This window comes from Rhinolophus hipposideros (assembly GCF_964194185.1).
Source record: "Rhinolophus hipposideros genome assembly, chromosome: 21".
In the NCBI taxonomy this organism is placed as follows: Eukaryota; Metazoa; Chordata; class Mammalia; order Chiroptera; family Rhinolophidae; genus Rhinolophus; species Rhinolophus hipposideros.
In genome coordinates, this window is record NC_138067.1 from 10113304 (window position 1) to 10136747 (window position 23444).

Genomic DNA, 23444 nt, shown 5'->3' on the forward strand with positions numbered 1-23444 from the left:
AAGTCCCACAGCCACTCAGGACAGCCATGGATCAAGAGCCCAGAGTTCCTTCCTAGAGTTTCCAGAGGTGGCTTAGGGATGCAGGAGGTGGACGAGGCTGAGTTGATGGCAGAACCTAAGCACCAATTATAACATCATCACAGTTGGGCCCTCTCTCTTAAGAGAGGAAGCAAAAATACTGTCCTAGGGGGGTCTCTTGCAGGGGTGGGGTGGGGGGAGCCACCTACTCTTGGAACTAAATGGCTTTTGATAGGTGGCTTGGCAGTTCATTTGAATTAATAGTTTTACACCTACCCTGTGACCTGGGTGTTGTTAACACCATCTCATAGGAGGATCAAAAGTCAGGTGGCAGGCCCAGGGTCATACAGCTGGGAGGGCTCAGAACCCAGATCTGACTCTTCCGATTTTACCCTTGTCACTCCTGTTCCTAAAACCACACCTCCAGTCAGCCCTCTGGATGCAGTGCCAATCTGGTGTCAGCCTCCCAGTGGTCCCCAAGGGACTTCTCTCCCCATCTCAGCACAGTGGGGGTTTTTGACTGAGGCGCGTGTCAGTATGTCCCACACTTCAGCAGTTCTCGGTCCTGTATCTCTGTTACCACTTTTTGCCATCAACACATAGCACTTGTGCCATTGTTTACTTAATGTTTTTCTTTAAATCCTTTCACTTTTTTTAGAATGTGTGTGTATTTTAGGAATAGGAAATCTGTATTAGTTGGCATAAATAGAAGAAAAATCATAAAAATAAATATTATGTAAAGAATATCATTAATCTAGCTAGAAACTTTCTCTTTGTTAAAAAGGGACATACTATGTACACCCATGTTCATAGCAGCATTATTCACAATTGTCAAAAGGTAGAAGCAGCCCATGTCTGTTGGTAGACAAATGGATAAACAAAATGTGGTCAATACCTTCAAGGGAGTATTATTCAGCTTTAAAAAGGAAGGACATTTTGACGCATGCTGCAGTATGGATGAACCTTGAAGACATTATGCTAAGTGAAATATGCCAGTCACAAAAGGAGGACTATTGTATGATTCCACTGATGTGAGGTCCCTAGAGTAGTCAAAATCCATAGAGACAGAAAGTAGAATGGTGGTTTCTGGGGGCTGGGGGAAGGGGAAATGGGGAGTTGTGTTTAATGGGATCCGAGTTTCAGTTTGGGAAGATAGAAAAGTTCTGGAGATGGATGACGCTGATGGCTGCTCATCAATGTGAATGGATATACTTAATGCCACTGAATTGTACCCTACAAAAGGTTAAAATGGTAAACTTTATGTTATGCGTATTTTGCCACAATAAAAAGAAATCATTAAAAATAAGATGTCCTGTTTCCTATGTCCAATAAAAGTTTGAAGAATGAGAAAAAGGGCATAAGGCAGTGCTAGGGTGGGGTTAGAGACAATTTAAACAGAGGCTTCTCCTATATGTAAGCAGAACTGAGAAAAGTAAAGGATTATTACAAGGTGTGACTGGGTTTGTCTAACGTCCTGTAAGAGATCACCAGTGTGAGTAGCCCCCACATGGAGACATTTCACTAGGACTGTCTCATGGCTCTCCCAGGATGAGGAGTGGGAGGTGGCCTGCCCTCTTCTGGTCCAGGGGACTGAACCAGGGACTGGCATGCCTCTTAAAGCTAAAGCATCTGGAATATTTATAGGGGAGCTGGAGTCAGGGAAGCCTTACCAGAGGAGGCAGGAACCCTGAGGGATAGAGAGGAGCTGGATTGCTGCCCAAGTATGTGTGTGTTACAGCTGGGACAGAACAGGGAGGAGGGTCTGAATATGGCAAGCACATCCAGAACTGGGTGGAAGTAGAGGTTAGATGGGGCTACAGAACCAAGGCAGTAGGGCGCCACTGCTGGCTGTTGAGCGAGGTGTATCTTGGCAGAGTTCTGGCATGTGGACTGCGAGAGGAGCTGCCTGGGCTTATAGATAGGCTAGAGAAAAAGGCTGCTGATGTTGCAAACCTAGATGTGGCCAAGAGATCTCAGAAAAGAAGGACCTTGAGGTCAATGTCTGGACGGTGTTCACAGAAAACTAATGTGTAGAGAAGGGCAAGGGCTTACCCAAGTCACCCAGCGGGAGTGTGTTTAAGGTGTCAGGACACAGGTGCACAGGGGGCCCTGCAAAGCCTTTGCACTGCAGCTGGGATGGGAGGGGCCTATGCTCCCCTGAAAGCTCCCTGCCCACCAAGAAACAGCTCCTCTCCCCCTTCCCACAGAGGCCGCCTGTGGGCTGTGGTTGGGCTGATGCTGGAAGGTCCCTGGGGTGGGGGCAGGGAAGAGACGATGTTGGGACCTGCCTGTTTTCTCCTTGTTGCTGCACCCCCATCCAACCCCCAGGGGTAGTGGAGCACATTGCTGAGTCAGAATTTTCCCAAGGAGTCTGGATGGGGTCTGGACAAGAGAGAGAACCCTGTCTCCTCACCAACACACACAGACACCTCCCTCTGTTCCTTAGGGGTCTGTGGAGGAAGTGGCTGGTGTAGGGGGCTTGTCCAGACCTCTGGCTCCAGGAGAAGCTGGCGAGCCTCCCAGTCCCATTGTTCTGGCCACATTTCTGAGCTCTGCTCCCAGTGAGTCCCTTAACTCTGGGCCCAGCCCTTGTCCTCTCCAGGACTCAGGCCCCCGACCTGTGAAACATGAGAGCTTTATGTAGAACTTCCAGTGACTTTGCAGCATTGCCTTTTATAAGCCACTCACTACCTCCAATGAGGTGGTGCTGTCATCTCCATTTTACAGAGTGGAAACAGGTTTCAGTTTTAGTCACTTGCCCAAAGTCACCCAGCTCATAAATGGTGGGCCTGGTATTTGATCCCAGGTCGTCTGACTCAGTCCTTGCCTGAGGTCCTAGCCATCATTAGTCTCATCGATCTTCAGGTCAGGGAGGTATCATTCTCACTTTCCTACAGATGGGGAAACTGAGGCCCAGAGAGGTGATATCTTTTGCCCGAGGGTGCAGAGCTGAGATGGGTCTTGAGCCCAGAAGGGTGACATGTTGGCCAGCCTTCCTCCCTCTCCCCACTGACACCAAGCACCTCTGCCTGCTACAGGCCCTGGGGTTAAGATCAAGGGGGTGAGCTGGGTGTGGCTATCAGCTCAGAGGAAGCAAAAAAGCTGCTGTAGGTCAAAGAAGAAGTGAAGTGAGAGTGTGGTGTGCGGGTGTGGGGTGTACAGAGCAGAGGCTGCCTGCAGCACAGAGCTTTCCGACTTCCCCTTCTTCCTGAAGATGGCAGCGGGACAGCAGGCAGACAGCAGCTGCTAAACAGGTCAGCCCCTCTGGGCCTCTGTCTCTATTCCCTCCTCCCCCAGCTCTCTGTCCTTCCTGCAGTTTCCCCAGAGGCACTGGGCATGTCTCTGCCCAGGCGGGTGCTGGGCTTGGGACATCCCACGAGCAGCAATCTGGGGACCCATCTTCATTCCATCATCAGTTTCTGGGTTCTTAGTGGCAACTTAAAATCTTGGGGGATGTAGAGATCTATGTTTTTGAAAAAAGGCAATTTAAATTAAGGGGTGGTTAGGGGCTGGGTTCAGATCTTAGCTCCCTCGCATGTGGCCTGGGGCAAGTTACTGGACCTTTGTTTTCTGGACTTCAGTGTTCTCATCTGTGAAATGGAGCTAGTCCAGTAACCTGCACCTCAGGTGACAGGGGTGAGGGCCTGGTACAGACTTTGTGCTGGGCAAACTGGAGCAGGTGCAGTTTCTCTCAGTGACCTGAATTGGATTCTGGGGACAGTGTATCTCAGGGAAACGACTCAAGTGCTGGCTTGCTCTCAGACACCCTGTTGGGCTTTCCTACCTGTGAAATGGGCTAATAATAGCACCTGTCAAGGCTTCCTGCAGAGATCACAGGGTCAGTCCTCACCCAGGCCAGGGTGAGGCCAGAGGTGGGGCTCCAGCTTGTGTTTGGCAGGGGCCGCGGTGTCCCATAAAGGAGTGTGGCTGGCTCAACAGGCCCTTGTACTACTGTTGGGGAGAGGGTGGGCTGAAGGGGTATGTGGGCAGATGTATTCCTGGCCAAGGAATTCAGAACAGGCCCCAATTCCCGGGAGTGGAGGTCATGGAAACGATTGTTTGAGTCTTTCTCCCTGGCGAATAGGTCTCATTGGCCTCATTTTACAGATGAGGAAACCCAAAGCACAGAGCAGTCAAGAGTCTTGCCCAGTGTTGCAGCCCAGGCACTGAATACTGGAAGTGGTTATTAAATTTGCATCTTCCAAAGGCTCTGTTCTGTGCTCTGAATGTCTCCTCATCTCTCTATGGCCTTAAGTATGGTCTTACTTGTCCACACAGCAGCTCAGCCACCCAGCCACCTTTGGGAGGCTGGGCACAGCGGGCAGAGCCCTTGACTGGGCATCTAGAGCCCTGGGCTTGAGTCCCAGTGTGACCACCGGGCTGCTATAGAACCCTAGGCACACTCCTGTGTGGTATTTAGTTTCCCCACACTCAATCGGAATCATTTTGGAAATCAAGTCAGGGAGTCCTGTTTCCCAAGGGCCCTAAATAAGGGGTTGCAGGGTGATGGGAAGATGGAGATGGCCAAGGATATGGAGTCACAATGGGTGGTGACCTCTTGCGGGTTGGGGACAGTGATGTTGAAGGCTATAAGTAGAAGTGAATATGGTGGTTTACCCCTGGGAAAGGGGGAGGGAACCACAGCTTCTATATGGAGTGCCGGGAGAGTGTCACTTCTGCTTTGGCCTGATTTCCTCAGCTGGGTGGTGAAGTTGGAGTTTTCCCTCTGTGTCCGCCTGGGACCCCGCCTTAAGGTCTAGACCCTGGAGGTAAAATCCAAACCACTATCTGAGCCTCAGTTTCCCTGTTCATACCGTGAGAGGGTGGACAAGATGGCCCAAGGTCTTTTTCTGTACTATCATGTCCTCAGTGTTCTCACCTGGAACATTTCAAGTGATTTTATTCAGTGGCTTCCTTTCAAACCTTTACCCTCATCTCGTCTCTGAGGTTCAGGGAGGGTAAATGAATTGCCCAAGGTGCACCGCCAAGTAAATAACAGGGTAGTCAAGTGAATAAGAACCCAACACTCCATGACTCCAAAGTCTCTCTTCTCTTTTAAAATGAATGCATATATTAATAAATAATGTGAAGACAAGTGGATGAAAAAAATTGAATCCATATCTCAACACCGTCTCCAGGGCCAATGCAAATGGACTGGAGATTCTGATGTAAAAAATGAAACCTTAAAAGTACCAGAAGAAACTTAGGCGAGAATTCCTTCATAATGCTGAGTGGAGAAGGCCTTCCTAGCTATCACTCAAAATCCAGAAGCTGAAAGAGAAAATACTGGCAATTTTTATTACATAAAAATTATGTATACTTCCATATGGCAAAAAGGCCATTTGTAATGTCAAAAGGCAAATGACTAACCAGGAAAAAATTTACAAGTCAAATAATCGAGGGAGAACTGAGTTTCCCATTAGGTAAAGTGTTTCTAAAAGTTAATAGGGGCAAGTCTAACCCAGTATAAAAACAGACAGATGATGAACTTGGACATATGGGAAAGGGTAAGTAAAGCGGCACTGTTTGCAAGAGCCAAAGACTCGAACTGACACAAATGGCTCTTAACAAGGGTCTGGTTAAATAATTTATGGTTTATTCCTACAATTACACCATGCAGTTGTCAAAAAAAAAAAAAAAAAGTGGAAGCTCTAGGTACTAGGTGTATTTTTAAGTGAAAAAAAAAACAAAGTACAGAACAGTATAGAGAATATGCTACTTTAAAAAAATAACAAAATGGGAGAATTCATATCTGTTTCTATTTGTATGAAGAAATTCGGGAAGATACACAGCACACTAATAGCAGTGGTTCCCTGGGAGTGGCTAACTGGGAACCGAGTAGTTGGGTGACACAGGAGGAACAGAAGCTTGGCGTTGTATACTGTCTGTATTTATTTATTGTTTATATTTGGAAGATAGAAATCTCTAAACTATCTGAAGAGTAAATAAAAATTGAGGAATGCATGGGGTAAGCCTAGAAAATACAGACCAGCAAAACCAATGGGCCCATAATCTCATCCCCAGAAATGACCACTGCTCATGCCTTGATGTGCATTGTCCAGATTTTGTGTCTATAAAAATATGATTTCTTATAAGCTTTGGGTTCCATTGTTTTGCAACATCCCTTTTTTTTTAAGTAATATGTCATTATTATTTTTTCCATAATGATAAATTGTCATTTGGAGCATTAAAAAAATCCCAAGCATTAAAATTTCTTTATTTGGGCTGGCCCAGTGGCTCAGGTGGTTGGAGCGCCGCCACGCTCCCAACAGGCGAGGTCGCCGGTTGGATTCCCAAATGGGCCAGTGAGCTGCGCCCTCTACAGCTAAGATTGTGAACAACAGCTCTCCCTGGAGTTGGGCTGGCGTGAGCAGCCGTGGTTGGTGTGGGCTGCCGTGAGCTGCCACAGGCTGAAGAAGAGGGAAAGATTTTTTTTGCTTTTCTGTTGTGAAGATAATACTCATCCATGTTTGTTGTAGAAAATTCAAACAATACAGAAAACATAAAAAAGAAAGTAAAAAAACCTCTCTCCCCAAATAACATTAGCATTTTGGCGACCACTCTTCTAGGTATCCTCATAGGCTGAAACATGCATATAAAGATAATTTTCCAGAAATGTGATTTTATTATGTGTGTTATTTTCAGCCTGTTCTTTCCACTCAATGAATGATATGCTGTTCTCCTCTTTTATGTGGATAACTATATCGTAATTTTTAAGAGTGAAATGGGAATCCATTGTATTGTTTGTTTTTAAAGTTTACTTTTTAAAAAATGATAAATTCACAGGAGGCTGCAAAAAATAGTATAGAAAGGTTTTGTGTACACTTTACCCAGTTTTCTCCAATGGTGATATCTTGCAATATCAAAACTAGGAGACTGACTTTGGTATAATTTACAGACTTTATTCAGATGTCATCAGTTTTATATGCACTCGTGTATGTGTGTGGGTGTGTGTGTTTAGTTCTGTGCAACTTTATGACATGTATAATTCTTTGTAACCAGACCCATGATCAAGGTATAGAACTGTCTCATCACTACAAGACTCCCTCTCTTTTACGGACACACACCTGTCCTCCCTAACCCTTGGTGACCACTAGTCTGTTCTCCATCTCTATAATTTTGTTATTTCAAGAATGTTATTTAAATTGAATCAGACAGTATGCAACATTTTGAGACTGGTGCTTTTATTTAGTTTAGTTTTGTTTGTTTGTTTTAGTCAGCATAATTCTCTGGAGACCCATCCAAGTTGTATGTATCAATAGTTTTTTTCCAACTGCTGACTTATATTTCATGGCATGGATGTAGCCCAGTTTGTTTAATTTACTCATTGAACAGGCATTGGGATCATTTCCAGTTTGGGGCTACAGTGATCAAAGCTGTTACGATGTTCGTATATCGGTTTTTGTGTGAACATGAGTTTTTACTTCTCTAGGATAAATGCCCCAAAGTGCTACGGCTGGGTCATATGGTAGGTGCATATTTAGTTTTATAAGAAACTGCCAAACTGTTTTCCACAGTGGCATTGATCTGTAATTTATTTAACTATTCCTCTATTGATGAACATTTACATAGTTTTCCATTTTTGTTTATGATTAACAATGGTTTTATAAATATCTTTCTACATATATATTTCTGGCTTGCCTTATTATTTCCATAGGATAAATTCCTAAAAATGAGTTTTCTGGGTCAGAGGATTTTCAGAAAGAAAAGTTTGTACGAATCATCAACCAGTGCCCTTGGAAACGTTATACTCTTGACACACCCACAAGGAGTGGAATGTGCCTGTCTTTCACTAGGTGTTATCGTATTTCAGATCTTTGCAAATCCAATGGTAGAAAAATTAAAGCCCATGATCTTAACTATACTTCCCTCTGCTACCACCATTGATTTCTCCCACCTTGAAGCTCTGTGAGTTTGTGACTTTGTCCCTCACAAAAGGAGGAAGATTGGTTCTCCTGTCCTCCCCTCCCCTTTCCTGTTCTTCTCCATCCTCTCAATCTATTTTTGTTTTGATTTTCTGGAGTCCTGTTTATAGAGGTATACTTTACATGCAATAAAACTCACCCTTTTGGAGAGTAATTGAATGAGATTTGACAAATGTATACAGTCGTGTATACACACTTATCACAATCAAGATGTAGACTGTTTCTATTATCCTGAAAAGTTGCCTTGTGTTCTTTTGTAGTCAGTACCTTTTTCCCTCCCCTTGGCAACAACTAGTAATCTGTTTTCTAACACTATGGTTTTGATTTTCTGGAAGATCACAGAAGTGGAATCATATGTCCTTTGTATCTGGGTTCTTTCACTTAGCAGAATGATTTTGAGATTCATTCATGTGTTGCCTGTATCAGCAGCTTATTCTGTTTTCCTCCGTCTGCCTTCAAGATTTCCTTAGTCTTTGGTTTTGTGGCAGTTTGACTATGATGTGTCTAGATGTGTTTTTCTTTGTATTTAACCCACTGAGTGTTGCTGAGTTTCTTGGATCTGTGATTTGTTGTTTTTCATTAATGTTGGAAAATTTTTGGCCATTATTTCTTCAAATATTTCTTTGTTCTTTTTCTTCCATTTGAGACTAATTGCAGGTATTTTTGACCATTTGCTCTTGTCCCACAGTTCTTGGGTATTCATTTTTTAAAAATTTTCACTGTTTTTACTCTTTGCGTTTCAATTTAGATAATTTATATTGCTCTATATTCAAGTTCACTGATTACTTTGCTATGTCTAGGTTGCTGATTAATCCATTGAAGAAATTCTTTAACACTGAGATTGAGTTTTTCATTTCTACTTGACTCTTCTAAGTTTCTATTGCTCTCCTGAAATTTCCCATCTGTTCTTAGAAGTCCACCTTTTCCACTACATCCTTTAACATATGCATCATAGTTTATCTTAAAGTCCCTATCTGATAGTTTCAACATTTTGGCCTTCTATGGGTCTGGTTCTATTGCCTCTTTTATCTCTTCACAATGAGTCTTGTTTTTTTGTTTCTTCTTGATTTTGAGTGTGTGTGTGTGTGTGTGTGTGCGTGTGTGTGTGTGTGTGTGTGTGTGTGAGAGAGAGAGAGAGAGAGAGAGAGGGAGAGGGAGAAATCTTTGATTAAATAGTGGGCGTTGTGTATAAAAGAACAGTAGTGAGTGAGGTAAATGATATTTATACTTAGAAATGGTCATATTTCTTATGTTATGGCTTTAGTATAGGCCATTGAATCAATCTAGTCTTTGTTGATTTGAGTTTAGGTTTTGTTGTTGCCATAGTTAACCTCTGCACCACAGGCTTCACATTTCTCCAGTGGTGGATTGCTACTACTTTTTGTTAGGCCTGAGTCCCACAGGAATTTTCTCAGTATTGTTGTCCATGCATGCAACACAGAGGGAATCTTATTTTGTGTTCTAGCCCCTCTTCCAGTAGTAGACTGCTGTTACTGGTTGTTTGGTGCAAGTTTTGTGAATTCTTTGTTCTCTTTCTCTAGCCTCAGTCTTAGAAAGCCTTGTACCTGAGCTCCAGGAGTGGAGCTTTTTGAGCTTTTTTGATTCTTCTCCAGTGACAACCTCTGCCTCTCATTCAGAGCAGGTGCTAGAGCGCAGGCAGACTTGCTGTCCTTTACCCCATGGGAGTCAAACTCTGTCTTGTATTGGTGTGTGTGTGGGGGTGTCTTGGGTGTGAGTGAGGTTCCTGTCTTTTCTGCAGAAGCCCTCTGTTTTATATCAGTGCAAAATCCTGGGTTTCCCTCCTTGCCAGTAGCAAATGGCTTTTGCTTAGTGTCAGTGCAGGCTTGGGGGTAGGTGGGTTTTTCATCTTCTGTATACTATGGGTTTGTCCATCAGAGGTGGCAGAGCTTTGCCCAGTAGCAGGTCAGGGGCCTGTGGGATGAGGGTGTCATATCAGAGGAAGGCCAGGGTGCAGATGTCTGTCTCTAGCTTCAGCCAGTCACCATTTTGTACTCATGCGTGGCCCAGCGCTCAGATGGCTTCTCCTGGTACTCCTGCTCTACTCTTAGACTTTGGAAGGTTCTGCCTGTCTATGTCACCTTGGGGGCTCTCTCAGACCTCTGCCCTACCCCAGTCATTCTCATGAACACCCAGTAGAAAACTGTGGGAAGAAACATACTCTCCTCGTATCTGGGGCTCCCAGGGGTTCTAAACTGTCACACTAGTTCACACACAGCCTTTAAGAATTCATTAAGATATCAGTTTTCTTTTCTTCTGCTTTTGTGGCGATTACCTCTTCCTCCTGCGTTCTGTAAAAAGGGAAACGGTTTGTCCTTGAAGGGCTTATTGCGTGTTGGAAATCAGTTTACTTGGTCACCTGTGACTTCAGCTCTCTAAAGGGCTCGAAAATTAATTTTGGACCTTATTTGGCTTTTTCCATTGTCAAGATGGGAATGATGTTCTCTACATTGTAAATGAAAGTCGAAATCATTTTAACATGGTCTTTACACCATTAAAAAATAAATCTCCTATTTAATGTTTTCGTTATGACCATGTACATTTTATCCTCTATTAAGTCAATTTGTGTAGCAAGATTCCATTTTCTTTCCTGTACAACTTGCTTGTACAGGAAGCAAGCAAGTTGCTTGCTTGTTTTTATTTTTCATTTGCAAGCTTTGTATAGCGCATTTCTCACAAGAATTTTTTCAGATGTTCAAGCTTGCCAGATAGTCTGTGTATGCTCTTCCTTTTATTCTTCGAGATCTCCATCCTGGAGACTCAAAACCAATGCCCCATTTTCAGCCTCCCCCTCCTTCTTGCCTTTAGGGGTTCCTGCATGTTCTCAATTGCCTTCAAGGGTGTGAGGTTTGAACTAGCTGACTTCTCCCTGTTCCCTTTCCCCCAACTCCTCCATATCTCTCCCCACGGCAGCACTTTGGTTCAACTTTTTAGGTCTGCTAAATGTATCACAAGGTGGCAACCTGCTTTGTAGCTCCAAAGTTTTGCTGACATCACTCATTTGCTGTTGTCTTCTTTCCCATTGTTCTGTCTTTGTGGCTTGGTGTCTATTTTTATTCACTCACTCTCATTTTCTTGGAGTTTCAGTGAGTAGATATAAATTTACTGTCATTAAGCAGGAGGTTATTAGTTTATTTTAAAACCAAGGAAAATGAAGGCAGAAAGGGCCAGATCCTTGCCCGAAGTCACATGGTGGGTTAATGAAGGGCTGCACAAGGTAACGTGTTGCTTGCTTCCAAGCAACTTCCCCCTAGGTGAAGTCAGGGCCCTGGGGAAGCCCCCCAGAGAGACCACATTTTGGGAGGGTGGCAAAGCTGCTAATGGCAGGTGTTACGAAATGGTCAAGGATTCTGGAGTCACAGAGACCTGGCTTCAGGCAGCATCAAGCAAAGCAAGACCTCTTGCTCTCTGAGCCTCAGTTTCCTCATCTGTGAAATGCAGGAGTAACGAGGATCAAGTAATGTGCTGTATGTGTCCTACCCTGGGAACATGCCAGACGCCTAGAAGTTAGAGGTCACTCTTTGACCATGATGATAACAGCACGCACGTTTTCCAGGGCGAGACCTGATCCTTGGAGGAGACCTGGCATAGGACATGGATTACTGTGCAGCCCTTTTGCTCTGTCTGTGTCTCGTGACTGCTCAGAGTGGGACAACAGGTAAGAGGGATCTGCTGAGCTGTAGGGGCAATCCTAGCTCAGGCCCCCAGTTGTGATATGAAACGGGGAGGCCTCAAACCATGGGAGATTGAAAGGGGGCATTTAGGCCTCCTGGGGAAGCAACACAGTGAATTAGTAGGCCCAGGCTGGAGTGGATGGCCCAGAGTCCATGGGGCTAGAGGGCAGCTGCAGACAGAGTCTGAGGTGGGGGTCTGACTCACTCCCCACAGAGGCATCCCAAGAATCCCTGCGCTGGATGGAGAGAATGGAGATGCCGCCCAGGAAACGGATCTCGATTTCCTCTGCTGAGTGAGTTGCATGTCCCTCCTGGCCTGACTAGTGTCGTCTGTGCCTCCCACCCCCAGCTTGGACATTGAATCAGTGGTCCAGGGTTGGTCTAGTGTAGACCATTAATTCATTTATCCAACATGCATTTATTGAGTACCTACTGTGTGTCTGACACTGACCTCTGGAGATGCAGGATAGACATATCTCTCTACCCTCATCGAGTTTACTGTCTGGTTGGGAAACCTTAACCATGGAATCCATGAAACCACCTGCAGAATCATGAATCTCTGTGCATTTTTTTTTGAAAGGGGCTCCAAAACTCAGGCTGGCCTTTCCAGGATTTGTGACCCAAAGACCAAGCAGCTCTGAATGAGAGGGGAATGCTGATGATTGGCTAGGGAAGCCAGGCATTATGGGAGCACTTCACTCAGTCAGCAGGGAACAGCCAAGGAAGGCTTCCTGGAGGAGGTGTCAACAAACTGGGACCTGACCAAGAGTTAATCAGAAGAATGGGATGAGTGGGATGGGGATATAAGAGTGTGCCAGGGACACTGTGTATGTGAAGGTACAGAGGTGGGAGTGACAGGGATAAGGCGTGGGGGAGAGCCTGCCTTCCCAGGCTGTCTGGAGCCCTTCTGTCCCCACCCCCACTCTGGGCTATGGTCATTTCTCTTGCCCTCAGGTTCATCCGTGGTCTGGAGAACAGGCTGCTGAATGCCAGCTTCCAGGGCTCCAACCTCACCTTGCAGACATCCACCATTCAGACGCTGGTCTTCAAACTGGGCTGTGACTTTGCTGGCCTCTCGCTGAACAGTGCGGCCCTGAAGCCTGTTCCCCAGGTCAGAGGCGATCAAAGGATGGGGACTGACCAGTGCCTCCACCCCAGAAATCCTCTAGGGGTTTAAGGTCTGAACTTTCCCCAGGCTCCACTGCCCTCCCTGCCGTACACCCCCTTTACAAATCCGGGTATTACCATACAAGTGAGTTGTCTTTTCCATAAAATGGGGCTGATGTTCCTCATGTGAATGAGAGAAATGAGGGTGCTTTGTGGCCCCTCAAGATCAGAATTCTCTTCATGTTTTTACAGGCCCATGGAGGGGTGGGGGTGGCAGCAATGGGAGAGGCCAGGGAATCTGGGCTCCTTTGAAGAGCCTGGTGTGATTCCTGCTGAATGCCTGGGTGCTAGGGGCTGACACTCCATACCCCCTAGGGCTGAGTTGGGTGAGGTAAATAACCCAAATTCAAAGCTGGAGCAGCTAGCGAGAAGACCTGGATCTCGAGAAGTGTGGGAGAAGGTGCAGCCAGGGAGTAGGGTTCTGTAGGTGGAGGCCCCGAGGAAGGGAAGGAAATGCCAGGGTAAGCCGGGAGGGCTTCACGGGGAGTGGGGGCCAGAGAAGGTGCCGGGGCTGGTCTGCAGGCCTCAGACACCAGGCTCAGCCTGTCTTTGGCCCTGTGCAGGCCCCGGTCCGGCATGCCATGCAGTTCCCCGCTGAGCTGACCCGGGAGACCTGTAGGACGCGCCGCCCCAGGGATCTACGTCTCATCTGTATCTACTTCTTCACTGCCCGCTATTTCCAGGTCAGAGCCATGGTGGGCCCATGAGGGCAGGCGCTGGCCCCTTCCTGGGGGCGATGCAGGCATCCATGCCACTGCCTAGACTCTGGGTGGGGACCAGTATCAGTGGACTAGCCCATGTGCAACCTGAGCCAGCCAGTGCCCCTCTCTGGGCTTCAGTTTTAGCAGAATGGTGGGTGTACAATTCCAATGTGCACGTGTGACTTAGGAGAACCTACCATGTATGTGCATGACCCTATGGATGAGACAGACAAAGAAGGTCACAGGATCCCTGTCCTCAGAGAACTCTCTACCTTGACAACTAGACTAGGACCTTAAAGACTTAATTTTATCTCAAGGTTGATTATGACCATCGAGATACAAAGTGATGTGTGAGTCAGGGTGGGGTCGGGGTTGTTCCCAGTGAGCAGCCCAGGAGGTTCTTCTGGAGAAAATGTCTTTTAACCTTGGCCTTGAAAGTACAAGGTTGGAATCCATTAAACAGATGGGAGGTGGAGCGGGGGTGGGGGGTGGGGATGGTGGTGGTGGTGGTGAGAAAACAGCTTTCCAGGTTGGCCCACACCATACACATGAAGTCATGCTGCTTGTTCTCATCCAGGGAGGAGGGGCTGGAGAAGGGGGCTCTGGGACCTGGTCCAGGGTCTCCTTGTGTCCTCTCTAGTCAGCTCTTCTTCTGTTGCCTTTCCAGAATGACATCAATGCATCTCTGCTCAATAACTACGTCCTGGGGGCCCAGCTGGGCCATAGACACGTGAACAACCTCACAGAGATGATCAACATCAGTTTCTGGCACAACCAAAGCCTGGTACTGTGGGGGCACCTCCATTTCCACCCCACCTCTTCCCCCTCGTGGCTGTCGTGTTGAACATTATTGGGTTGACCAAACCCAAACCTGTGGAACTATCTTGGAAACAAACTGGTTTAAATCCATCACATTTTGAAAATTCCTGCCAAAGAAATAAGAAAGAGGAACATTTACTCACTGCATTAGTCAGGGTTCTTTAAGTTGCAAATGATAGAAAACCAGCTCCAGCCACCTTAAGCATGAAAGGGAATTTATTGGCTCATGTATATGAAATGTTCAGGGCTCTTCGGCTTCAGGCACGGCTGGATCCAGGGGCTGATACGACACTGTAATCGCTCGGTCTCTTTCCTTCTCTCAGCAATGGTTTCCTGCCTTGGCTCTCACTCTGTGACAAGATGGCAGCTGAAGAACTAGACTGCTCTCCCCTCTTCTCAGCAGGCTCTTTTTTGCCAGTGCAAATCAGGGTCCCAGAATGTAGTCCCTAAGGGTCCAGCTAGGTCACGTGTCCATCTCTGAACCATCACTGTGCCCAGGGGAATGGAGTGTGTGGATTGGCCTGGCCCGGGCTGCATGGCCCAGGGACCAGGCTGGATTCATCTGACCTGCCATTGGGAGTAGGGGGTGGGTCCTCAAGGGAAGTGCAGATGCCGATACCCAAAGAAGGGGAAAAGGCTGTGGGGTGGGCACAAGCCCTGATACCTCTGCTCTTCTGTCTGGCATTCCTGAAAAGTCCAGAGTCTCTACGCTCTGGCCCTATCTTCCCATCACCCTCTCCTTTGCACTTTCAATTTCACCATCATCCTTCACTTCCATTCCTCTGGGCCTTTGCCCTGCGGTTACCTTCACCTGGAATGTTTTTGCTCCAATTCTGTTGAAATCCAACATGTCCTCTAAGGTCTCAGTGTCCCAATTGTCCCTTCCCTCCTCAGGGCTTCCCTGCTCCTTCCTTCGTGATTTTCCATGGCACTACCTCAGATGAGACTCAGAGAAGCTATGTGACTTGCCCAAGTCGCTCTCAGGGTCTGTGTGCAGGTGGGGCTAGAATTTGGGTCAGCCTGATGGCAAAGCCCAGCCAGTGCCTGGTAAAATGTTGACGAGGGTGCAGTGGAGTCTCCTTTGGCCCCCACAGTTTCCAGACCCCGATCCATCATCCTCCCCTGCACCCCTTGGAGGCACCAAACTCCAGCATCTCTCCTTAGGAAGGCTACTCAGTGACCTGTGTCTTCTGGAAGGAGGGAGCCAGCAAGCACCGCTGGGGCGTCTGGAGCCCTGAGGGCTGTCGTACAGAGCAGCCCTCACCTTCACAGGTGCTGTGCCGCTGCAATCACCTGAGCTACTTTGCTGTTCTCATGGTATGTGCGCACCCAGTCTGGGTGAGGGGAGTCAGAGCTGCGGGAGGCCCCCTGTTCAGGACAGAGGAGGAAGGCAAAGGCTGGTGTCAGGGACAGAAAATCCAACTCAGCTGGGTTTAGAGGGGGAAGAAAAGAAATGAAAGAGCTTATATTCCTGAAAAGGCTGAGTTAGACTTCAGGCAGAGCCCAAAGCATCAGATAAAGAAAGGACTTTATCTCTGTCTCTCAAGTGTGTTGGCTTTGTACTGGCTTAGCCCACAGACAGGATCTCCCCATGAGATCATAAGATGGCTGCCAGCACTTCCAGGCTCACCTCCTACTAGCATTTGGGCCAGTAGAATGAGAGCGTCTCTTCCCCAATTTTGCCAGCCCAAATCTTGCGATTGAGTCCCTCGCACCAGCCTTAATCAAGCTCTGTGGGCATGAGGAGGGAGGGCTCTGACTGGCTAGGCCTGGTGCACCTCTCCACACACAGTGGGAGAAGTGTTGATTCCACTCACGTGCATAGAGAGGGAGGGAGGGGACGTTCTCATAGAGGAAGGGGAGATGGGAGTTGGGAGCGAAGGAGCCACTATGTCTGCCATGGCTTTTATCAAGCCAAGACTATGGTGAGTACTGTGGGGGTGGGGTGGGGCTTGGAGCTGGGGTCTTGGCACATGTCTCCAATTGAGCCTGGGTGGGAGGCATTTTTACGCTTCCAGCCTTTAGCCACCCTTCCTCCCACAGCAAATCTCCCCAGCCCCGATGCCCGCAGAGTTGGTGGCGCCTCTCACGTACATCTCCATCGTGGGCTGCAGCGTCTCCATCATGGCCTCCTTGCTCGCTATCCTGCTGCACTTCCATGCCAGGTATTCCCCTGCCCTGCTGCCGAGCCTGCCCACCCAGTGCTGCTCGGCACCCTTCCTTCTTCCCCACTTGGTCTCCCAGAGTGGCGTGGGCTTCTCCGGAGGGCGGACGCCAGGAGGCAGGAGACAAGCCTCACTGCATGGCTGCTATTGGGTCCCTGCCCCCTGGGTCCCCATCATTGTGTGTCTATGAGCCCACGGGGTGGTGCTGCTGGTATGATGTCCCCAGGCCATGGAAGGCCATGCTCCCACCCACAGGAAGCAGAGTGACTCCACAACACACATCCACATGAACTTGCACACCTCTGTGCTGCTCCTGAATGTCACCTTCCTGCTGAGCCCCGTACTGGCCATGCCCAGCGTGCCCGAGTCAGCATGTACGGCGCTGGCTTCCATCCTGCACTACGCGCTGCTCAGCTGCCTCACCTGGATGGCCATTGAAGGCTTCAACCTCTACCTTCTCCTCGGGCGTGTCTACAACATTTACATCCGCAGATACATGCTCAAGCTCGGTGCAGTGGGCTGGGGTAAGCCTTCTGCCCTTCTAGCTTCCTGAGACTTCCAGCTGGACAGGGTATCTGCCCCTGCCAACCCTTCTCTTTCTCTTCTGCTTTCTCTGCTTGTGCCTAGTATCGCACTGCCAGCCCTCAACCCCTCCTCATCAGAGAAGAGAGTTCTCTAGGGGCTGGGACAGCCCAGGGACCAGGCTCAGCATATGCAGGAGGAGGGTAGAAGGAGAGGCAGCAGTGACTACTGCCATGACCACTGGTCATCATCCCTGCCAATACCCACTACCACTTCCTACATTACTATTCTTATCATCACGTCTACTTCCAACACCACCACCACCACCTCCATCAGCACCTCCACCACCTCCAACACCACCACCACCACCTCCAACACCCCACCTCCAACACCACCACAATCACCTCCAACACCACCACCACCACCTCCATCAGCACCTCCACCACCTCTACCTCCAACACCACCACCACCACCTCGATCAGCATCTCCACCACCTCTACCTCCAACACCACCACCACCACCTCCAACACCACCACCACCACCTCCATCAGCACCTCCACCACTTCTACCTCCAACACCACCACCACCACCTCCAACACCACCACCACCACCTCCATCAGCACCTCCACCACCTCTACCTCCAACACCACTACCACCACCTTGATCAGCATCTCCACCACCTCTACCTCCAACACCACCACCACCACCTCCAACACCACCACCACCACCTCGATCAGCATCTCCACCACCTCTACCTCCAACACCACCACCACCACCACCTCCAACACCACCACCACCACCTCGATCAGCATCTCCACCACCTCTATCTCCAACACCACCACCACCACTTCCAACACCACCACCACCACCTCCATCACCACCACCACCACCACCTCCATCACCTCTACCTCCAACACCACCACCACCACCTCCAACACCACCACCACCACCACCTCCATCAGCACCTCCACCACCTCTACCTCCAACACCACCACCACCACTTCCAACACCACCACCACCACCTCCATCACCACCACCTCCATTACCTCTACCTCCAACACCACCACCACCACCTCCAACACCACCACCACCACCACCTCCATCACCTCTACCTCCAACACCACCACCACCACCACCTCCATCACCTCTACCTCCAACACCACCACCACCACCTCCAACACCACCACCACCACCACCTCCATCACCTCTACCTCCAACACCACCACCACCACCACCTCCATCACCTCTACCTCCAACACCACCACCACCACCTCCAACACCACCACCACCACCACCTCCATCACCTCTACCTCCAACACCACCACCACCACCTCCAACACCACCACCACCACCTGCAACACCACAACCACCACCTCCACCACCACCACCACCACCTCCATCAGCACCTCCACCACCTCTACCTCCAACACCACCACCACCACCTCCAACACCACCACCACCACCACCTCCAACACCACCACCACCACCTCCATCAGCACCTCCACCACCTCTACCTCCAACACCACCACCACCTCCACCACCACTTTCACTACATCCCCCCCCACCTCCATCATCACCACCATCTTCACCTTTGTCTTCACCAGTCTCTGGCCCCACCATCATTGTTATCTCTACAACCATCCTAGCCCCTCCCTTTATTATCTGTTTCCTCATCAGTTCCCCAACACTGTCTCCTGTTATCTCCTAGCCACCACTTCCTCAGTGTGACAACTACTGCTGCCATTACTGTCCCACCCTAGAACCCTCAATCACATCACTTTGCAGAGCAACTTTCTCTAAGACCACGAGGGCAATTACTCTGAAGCTGGCTCACAGGAGCTGGGGGCTCAGGACAGTCTCTTTTCCTAACCCCTCTTGTCCAGTAGAATTCTGTTTTAGCAGCGCCTGGGACTCATGTACAGCCTGTCCCTGGGGTGTCCTGGCAGATGCTGAGCCTCTGTCCCACTCCTCAGGGGTCCCGGCCTTTCTGATACTCCTCCTCCTTGCCATCAAGAGCTCAGCCTATGGCCGCCATGCAATCCCGATCTTCGACAGCCAGGGAAACAGCACGAGCTTCCAGAACGTGTCCATGTGAGTGCGTGCAGGGCTGTGGCAGTTTCCCTGGCTCTGGCAGAAGGGCCACTTGACCCTGGGACTCTCAATAGGATGTCCTGTAAGCAGGGCACTGGCTGTGGGGCAGGTAGTGGGCTACTGCTTAGACAGGGGACAGTTTGCAGGGGGCTTTGCCATATCCCTTCTGCTGGATTCCCAAGGTCTCCTGCAGAGCAGGCTGGAGTTCTAGGCTGGCTAACTCTAGGAAGCTGTGGCATGGACTCCAGCACCTGTTCACAGGTCTCCCAGGCCTCTGGCTCCTGGCAATGCACAGCTGCCGGCCCAGCTCTCAGACCCTGCTGTGGCTCTCAGCCTGAGCCTGGGTGTCCTCCATTCCCACCATCGTGTTTCATTCACTCAGGCTCCGGTTTCTCCTGCTTATGCCTGGCATGGCCTGCCATCCCTCAATCCCTCCTCGTCAGAGAAGAGAGTTCTCTGGGGGCTGGGACGGCCCAGGTACCAGGCTCAGCATGTGCAGGGGGCAGTAGAAGGAGAGGCAGCAGAGGGGTCTGGAGGACAGACTCTGTTGCCTCTTCCTGTGCCCTAGGACGTTACCTTTTTCTTGTTATGAAAAGTCTCTGAACAGCCAACGCAGAGAATAGCTTCATAAACCTTTGCGGACCCATCACCAGCAGTTGGCCATCGTTACCTTGCTTGGCGGAACCACAGAGGTCTGACTCTGTGGCAAGCTTTGTGTATTAGCCCATTTAATCCTCGCGACAAGAAGTAGGTCCTACGGTCAGCCCTTGTTTAGTTAGGGAAAGTGAGCCACAGACAGCCTAAGACAGCTCTCCTGCCCAAGGAGACCCAGCTGGTCAATTGCAGAGCTGGGACTTGGTTGCAGGCAGGCTGGCTCCAGAGCTTGGCCTCCAAGCATGGTCCCTCTTGCCTTCCTGGAGGTGAGGGCTCCGGGCACAGGGTGGGTTTGAGATGGGGTTAATTCCTCTCACTGTGAGGGTCGGGTTGGTTTTTTTGAGAACATATGACTTAGGACTCTTTAAACATGTATTTTATTATATAATATGCAATGTGGACAGAAGAACTAAAGTGACAATTCCATGGGACAAGAAGAGCTGCCACCCTAAGAACTAACTTCTCTCAAGTCTTTCTTACTTCTCTCTCTCCCCTCAACTGTGTACGACATCCATCATCCATTCCTCCATCAATAGACACTTAAGCTGCTTCCATATCTTGGCTATTGTAAATAATACTGCGGTGAATGTGGAGGAGCGTGTGTCTTTGCCAGTTAGTGTTTCTGGGTTTTTCTTGTTTGTTTGTTTTGGATAAATACCCAGAAGTAGAATTGCTGGATCATATGGTAGTTCTATTTTAAAGTTTTTGAGGAACCTCCCTACTGTTTCCTTAGTGTCTGCACCTATTTATATTCCCACCAACAGTGCACCAGTGTTCCTTTTCCTCCACATCCTGGCCAACACTTGTTATTTCTTGTATTTTTGATAACAGCCATTCTGACAGGTGTGAGGTGACATATATATGTATTCCTATTCACAAACAGCAATTTAAAAAACCCTTGAAAATAACTCCGATGTCCACCGGCAGGACACTGGATTCATCGACGTGGTAGAACCACCCTGGCGAGACAGTGGTCTGCTGGTGGAAAGGAATGACCCACAACCACACTCATGAACTTGATTGAAACCCAAAAATGACATTCAAGGACCCTTGTGCCTAGTGGCAGGAGCCCAAACAAGGACACAGGCTCTTGGCTCAGACCACAGGGCTTCAAATCCCACCTTTGCCTTTTACTGGTGTGCATTCCTAAGCCAGAGCCTCAGTTTCCTCATCTGTAGGTTGTCTGTGATTACACACCTGCCTCAGAGGGTCATCATGAAGATTGAATGGGCTAATCCAGGGAAAGCATGTGACATGGTGTCTGACTGGCGAAAAGGAGACACCTGTCTTGAAGGTGTCTTGGGGAGGCAAAGGGCTGGAAAGGAGGCATGCAGGGGCTGCAGACAGGGGCAGAGGTGGCAGGTCGCGTGTATTGTGGCAGTCTGGCTGCTGAGCCAGGACTAGGACTTCACCATGTGTGCAGTCAGGCGAGAAACAACAGGTCTGAGACAGGAGACCGAACAGGGTTCAAGAGGCAGTCCAGGGGCCCACGAGCGCGTGGCTTCCCCTGACCTTGGGAGCCACACCAACCCTGGCACTTTGCCCCTCCCCTGCAGATGCTGGGTGCGGAGCCCCGAGGCGCACAGCATCCTGGTCATGGGCTATGGTGGCCTCACATCCCTTTTCAACCTGGTGGTACTGGCCTGGGTGCTGCGGACATTGCACAGGCTGAAGGTGCGGGAGAAAGCGCTGGGCAATCGGGCCTGTCGGGACACCATCACCGTGCTGGGCCTCACCGTGCTGCTGGGCACCACCTGGACCTTGGCCTTCTTCTCCTTTGGTGTCTTTCTGCTGCCCCAGCTCTTCCTCTTCACCATCTTCAACTCGTTCTATGGTGGGTCCTGTGGTTGCCCTGGAGGAAGCCCCTGGGCTGTGCACAGCTGGTAGATGTTTACTACTGAAGGGCTTCCTGTCCAGGGGGTGATTGGGGCTTGAAATCCAGCCCTCTGACAAGCTGATTAGGGCCACATCCTCCCAGAGGAAGGGGTGCCGCCCTGTGGTCTGCAAAGGCACCTTGTGGGCTAGCGGTGGCCAGGTCCTCCTGCTCCTTTGCTCTGCCCCTCTGGCCTCTAACAGGAAGGGCTGCTGAAAATTACTCCTAGGCCTCAGGGAGGCCCAACTCCTCCATCTAAAGAGGCGTCTGGATTGTGGGACAGGCCCCCTGCTGCTCCTGGGATGCTCCCACTGACCAACCCTTTGCTTGCAGGGCTCTTTCTCTTCCTGTGGTTCTGTTCCCGGAGATGCCACTCAGAGGCAGAGGTGGAGACAAAGATGGAGGCATGCAGCTCCTCCCAGACAACGCAGTAGTCGGGACCTCCTGGCCCGGAACCCCCAGCCTCTGGCTGCCTGCAGACGAGGCACTGGCTTCCACCAGAGAAGGTGTCAGGCCAGCTGCTGGACACCAGAGGTCACTGTACCTTCCAAGGAGGCTTTCCACCTCCATGGCTTCTCTGGGCCCAGAGAAGAGGATTTTGCTCGGCGTCCCCTGGCATTCTCCTCTGGGCAGGTCCAACCCCACGAGGGGGTGGAAACTTCACTCTGGTATCTGGACCTACCTGGCCAGCAAGGCCTATGGGCAGAGCACTAATCTGGGAGTCAGGAGACCACGTTTCAAAGCTTGGCTCTGAGTCCTACTGTATGACCTTGGTCTGTCATTTCTCAGGGACCCTCACAGTTTTGACATAGGCCAGATGGCTCTGGTCCTACCTAGCCCAAGCTTTGGGGGCTTGAATAGAACCAGGGAGGAAGAGAGTGAGAGTGGGCCCCATTGACTGCACCTGCCTGCTGGGGATGGGTGGGGGGGACACAGCCAGCCTGCTGGGCCCTGCCCCCTTGCTTCTGGTCACTTCCTGGCCACAGGCCAGTGCTTAGAGACCCAGCCAGTGTTTGAGAACTTACCAGCCTATGCCTGAGACCTCTTTTCTTTGGACAATCTCCCACCACAAAATTATGATGACTCCAACTCCAAGGCCACCTTTCACAAAGATCGGGAAGTCTATTCCTCCCCAGAGGCTCCTCCTTCCTCCAATGCTCTCAAAACTCTCTTGGGCATTTAGACCAGTGACTGGGGCCTTCCAGGGGTAGGGGGGAGCACCTCTTTCCCCTCCATCTGAGCCAGCTGAGCCTCAGTATCCCGGCTATTTGATATTTCCTTGGATTGAGTTTTCCTTGGTAGGCGTGAGGGTGTGGGTTCTAAACCCAAGGTCAGGCCACCGTTACAGAGAATCATCATTGCCTTTGCTTGACCTGTCAGACCAAGAGGGAGACTAGTGAAGCCAGAGCCTTTCCCGCGATACACACCAGGGGGCGCTGTTGGTCTGTGCTCAGAGGCTTTTGGCTCCAAAACTGTCTGGAAATGCTGTGGTCACTCCACTGTGGATATGACAGGACAGATGGAGAGGCCCTGCCTCCAGGACTCCACCTGCTGAGTGACCGGCAGGAGGAATGCCAGCACTGTTTTTACGGCCATTTCTCTTTTCTCAACACAGCTTCTGTCTCTTGGGGTCTTGCGCTCGGGCCATACCTGGCACTAGAGCAGTGGGCTGGGATTGGCTCTCAGGGCCCTGCTCCAGGCCGTGAGACAGATTTTAATGACTTTGAATGGTACATGGAGGGAATTGGGACTGGATCCCTTGTGTTATGCCCTCTGTTCACTTCTTGATGCAAATAGCCCTTCACTAGGTGGTGAGT

General features: G+C 49.6%; 1 protein-coding gene across 1 annotated transcript; it reads left to right on the plus strand.

Moving 5' to 3' along the window:
* Positions 1 to 11555: 11555 nt before the first annotated feature.
* On the plus strand, positions 11556 to 22061 carry ADGRG5 (adhesion G protein-coupled receptor G5; the record flags this gene model as incomplete). Its single annotated transcript, XM_081031474.1, has 11 exons — positions 11556 to 11619; positions 11850 to 11928; positions 12590 to 12746; positions 13366 to 13485; positions 14171 to 14287; positions 15487 to 15639; positions 16366 to 16487; positions 16743 to 17011; positions 18983 to 19100; positions 21311 to 21588; positions 21961 to 22061. The coding sequence occupies 11 exons, from the start codon at positions 11556 to 11558 to the stop codon at positions 22059 to 22061; spliced, it is 1578 nt and encodes a 525-aa protein (XP_080887600.1).
* Between the last annotated feature and the right edge of the window lie 1383 nt (positions 22062 to 23444).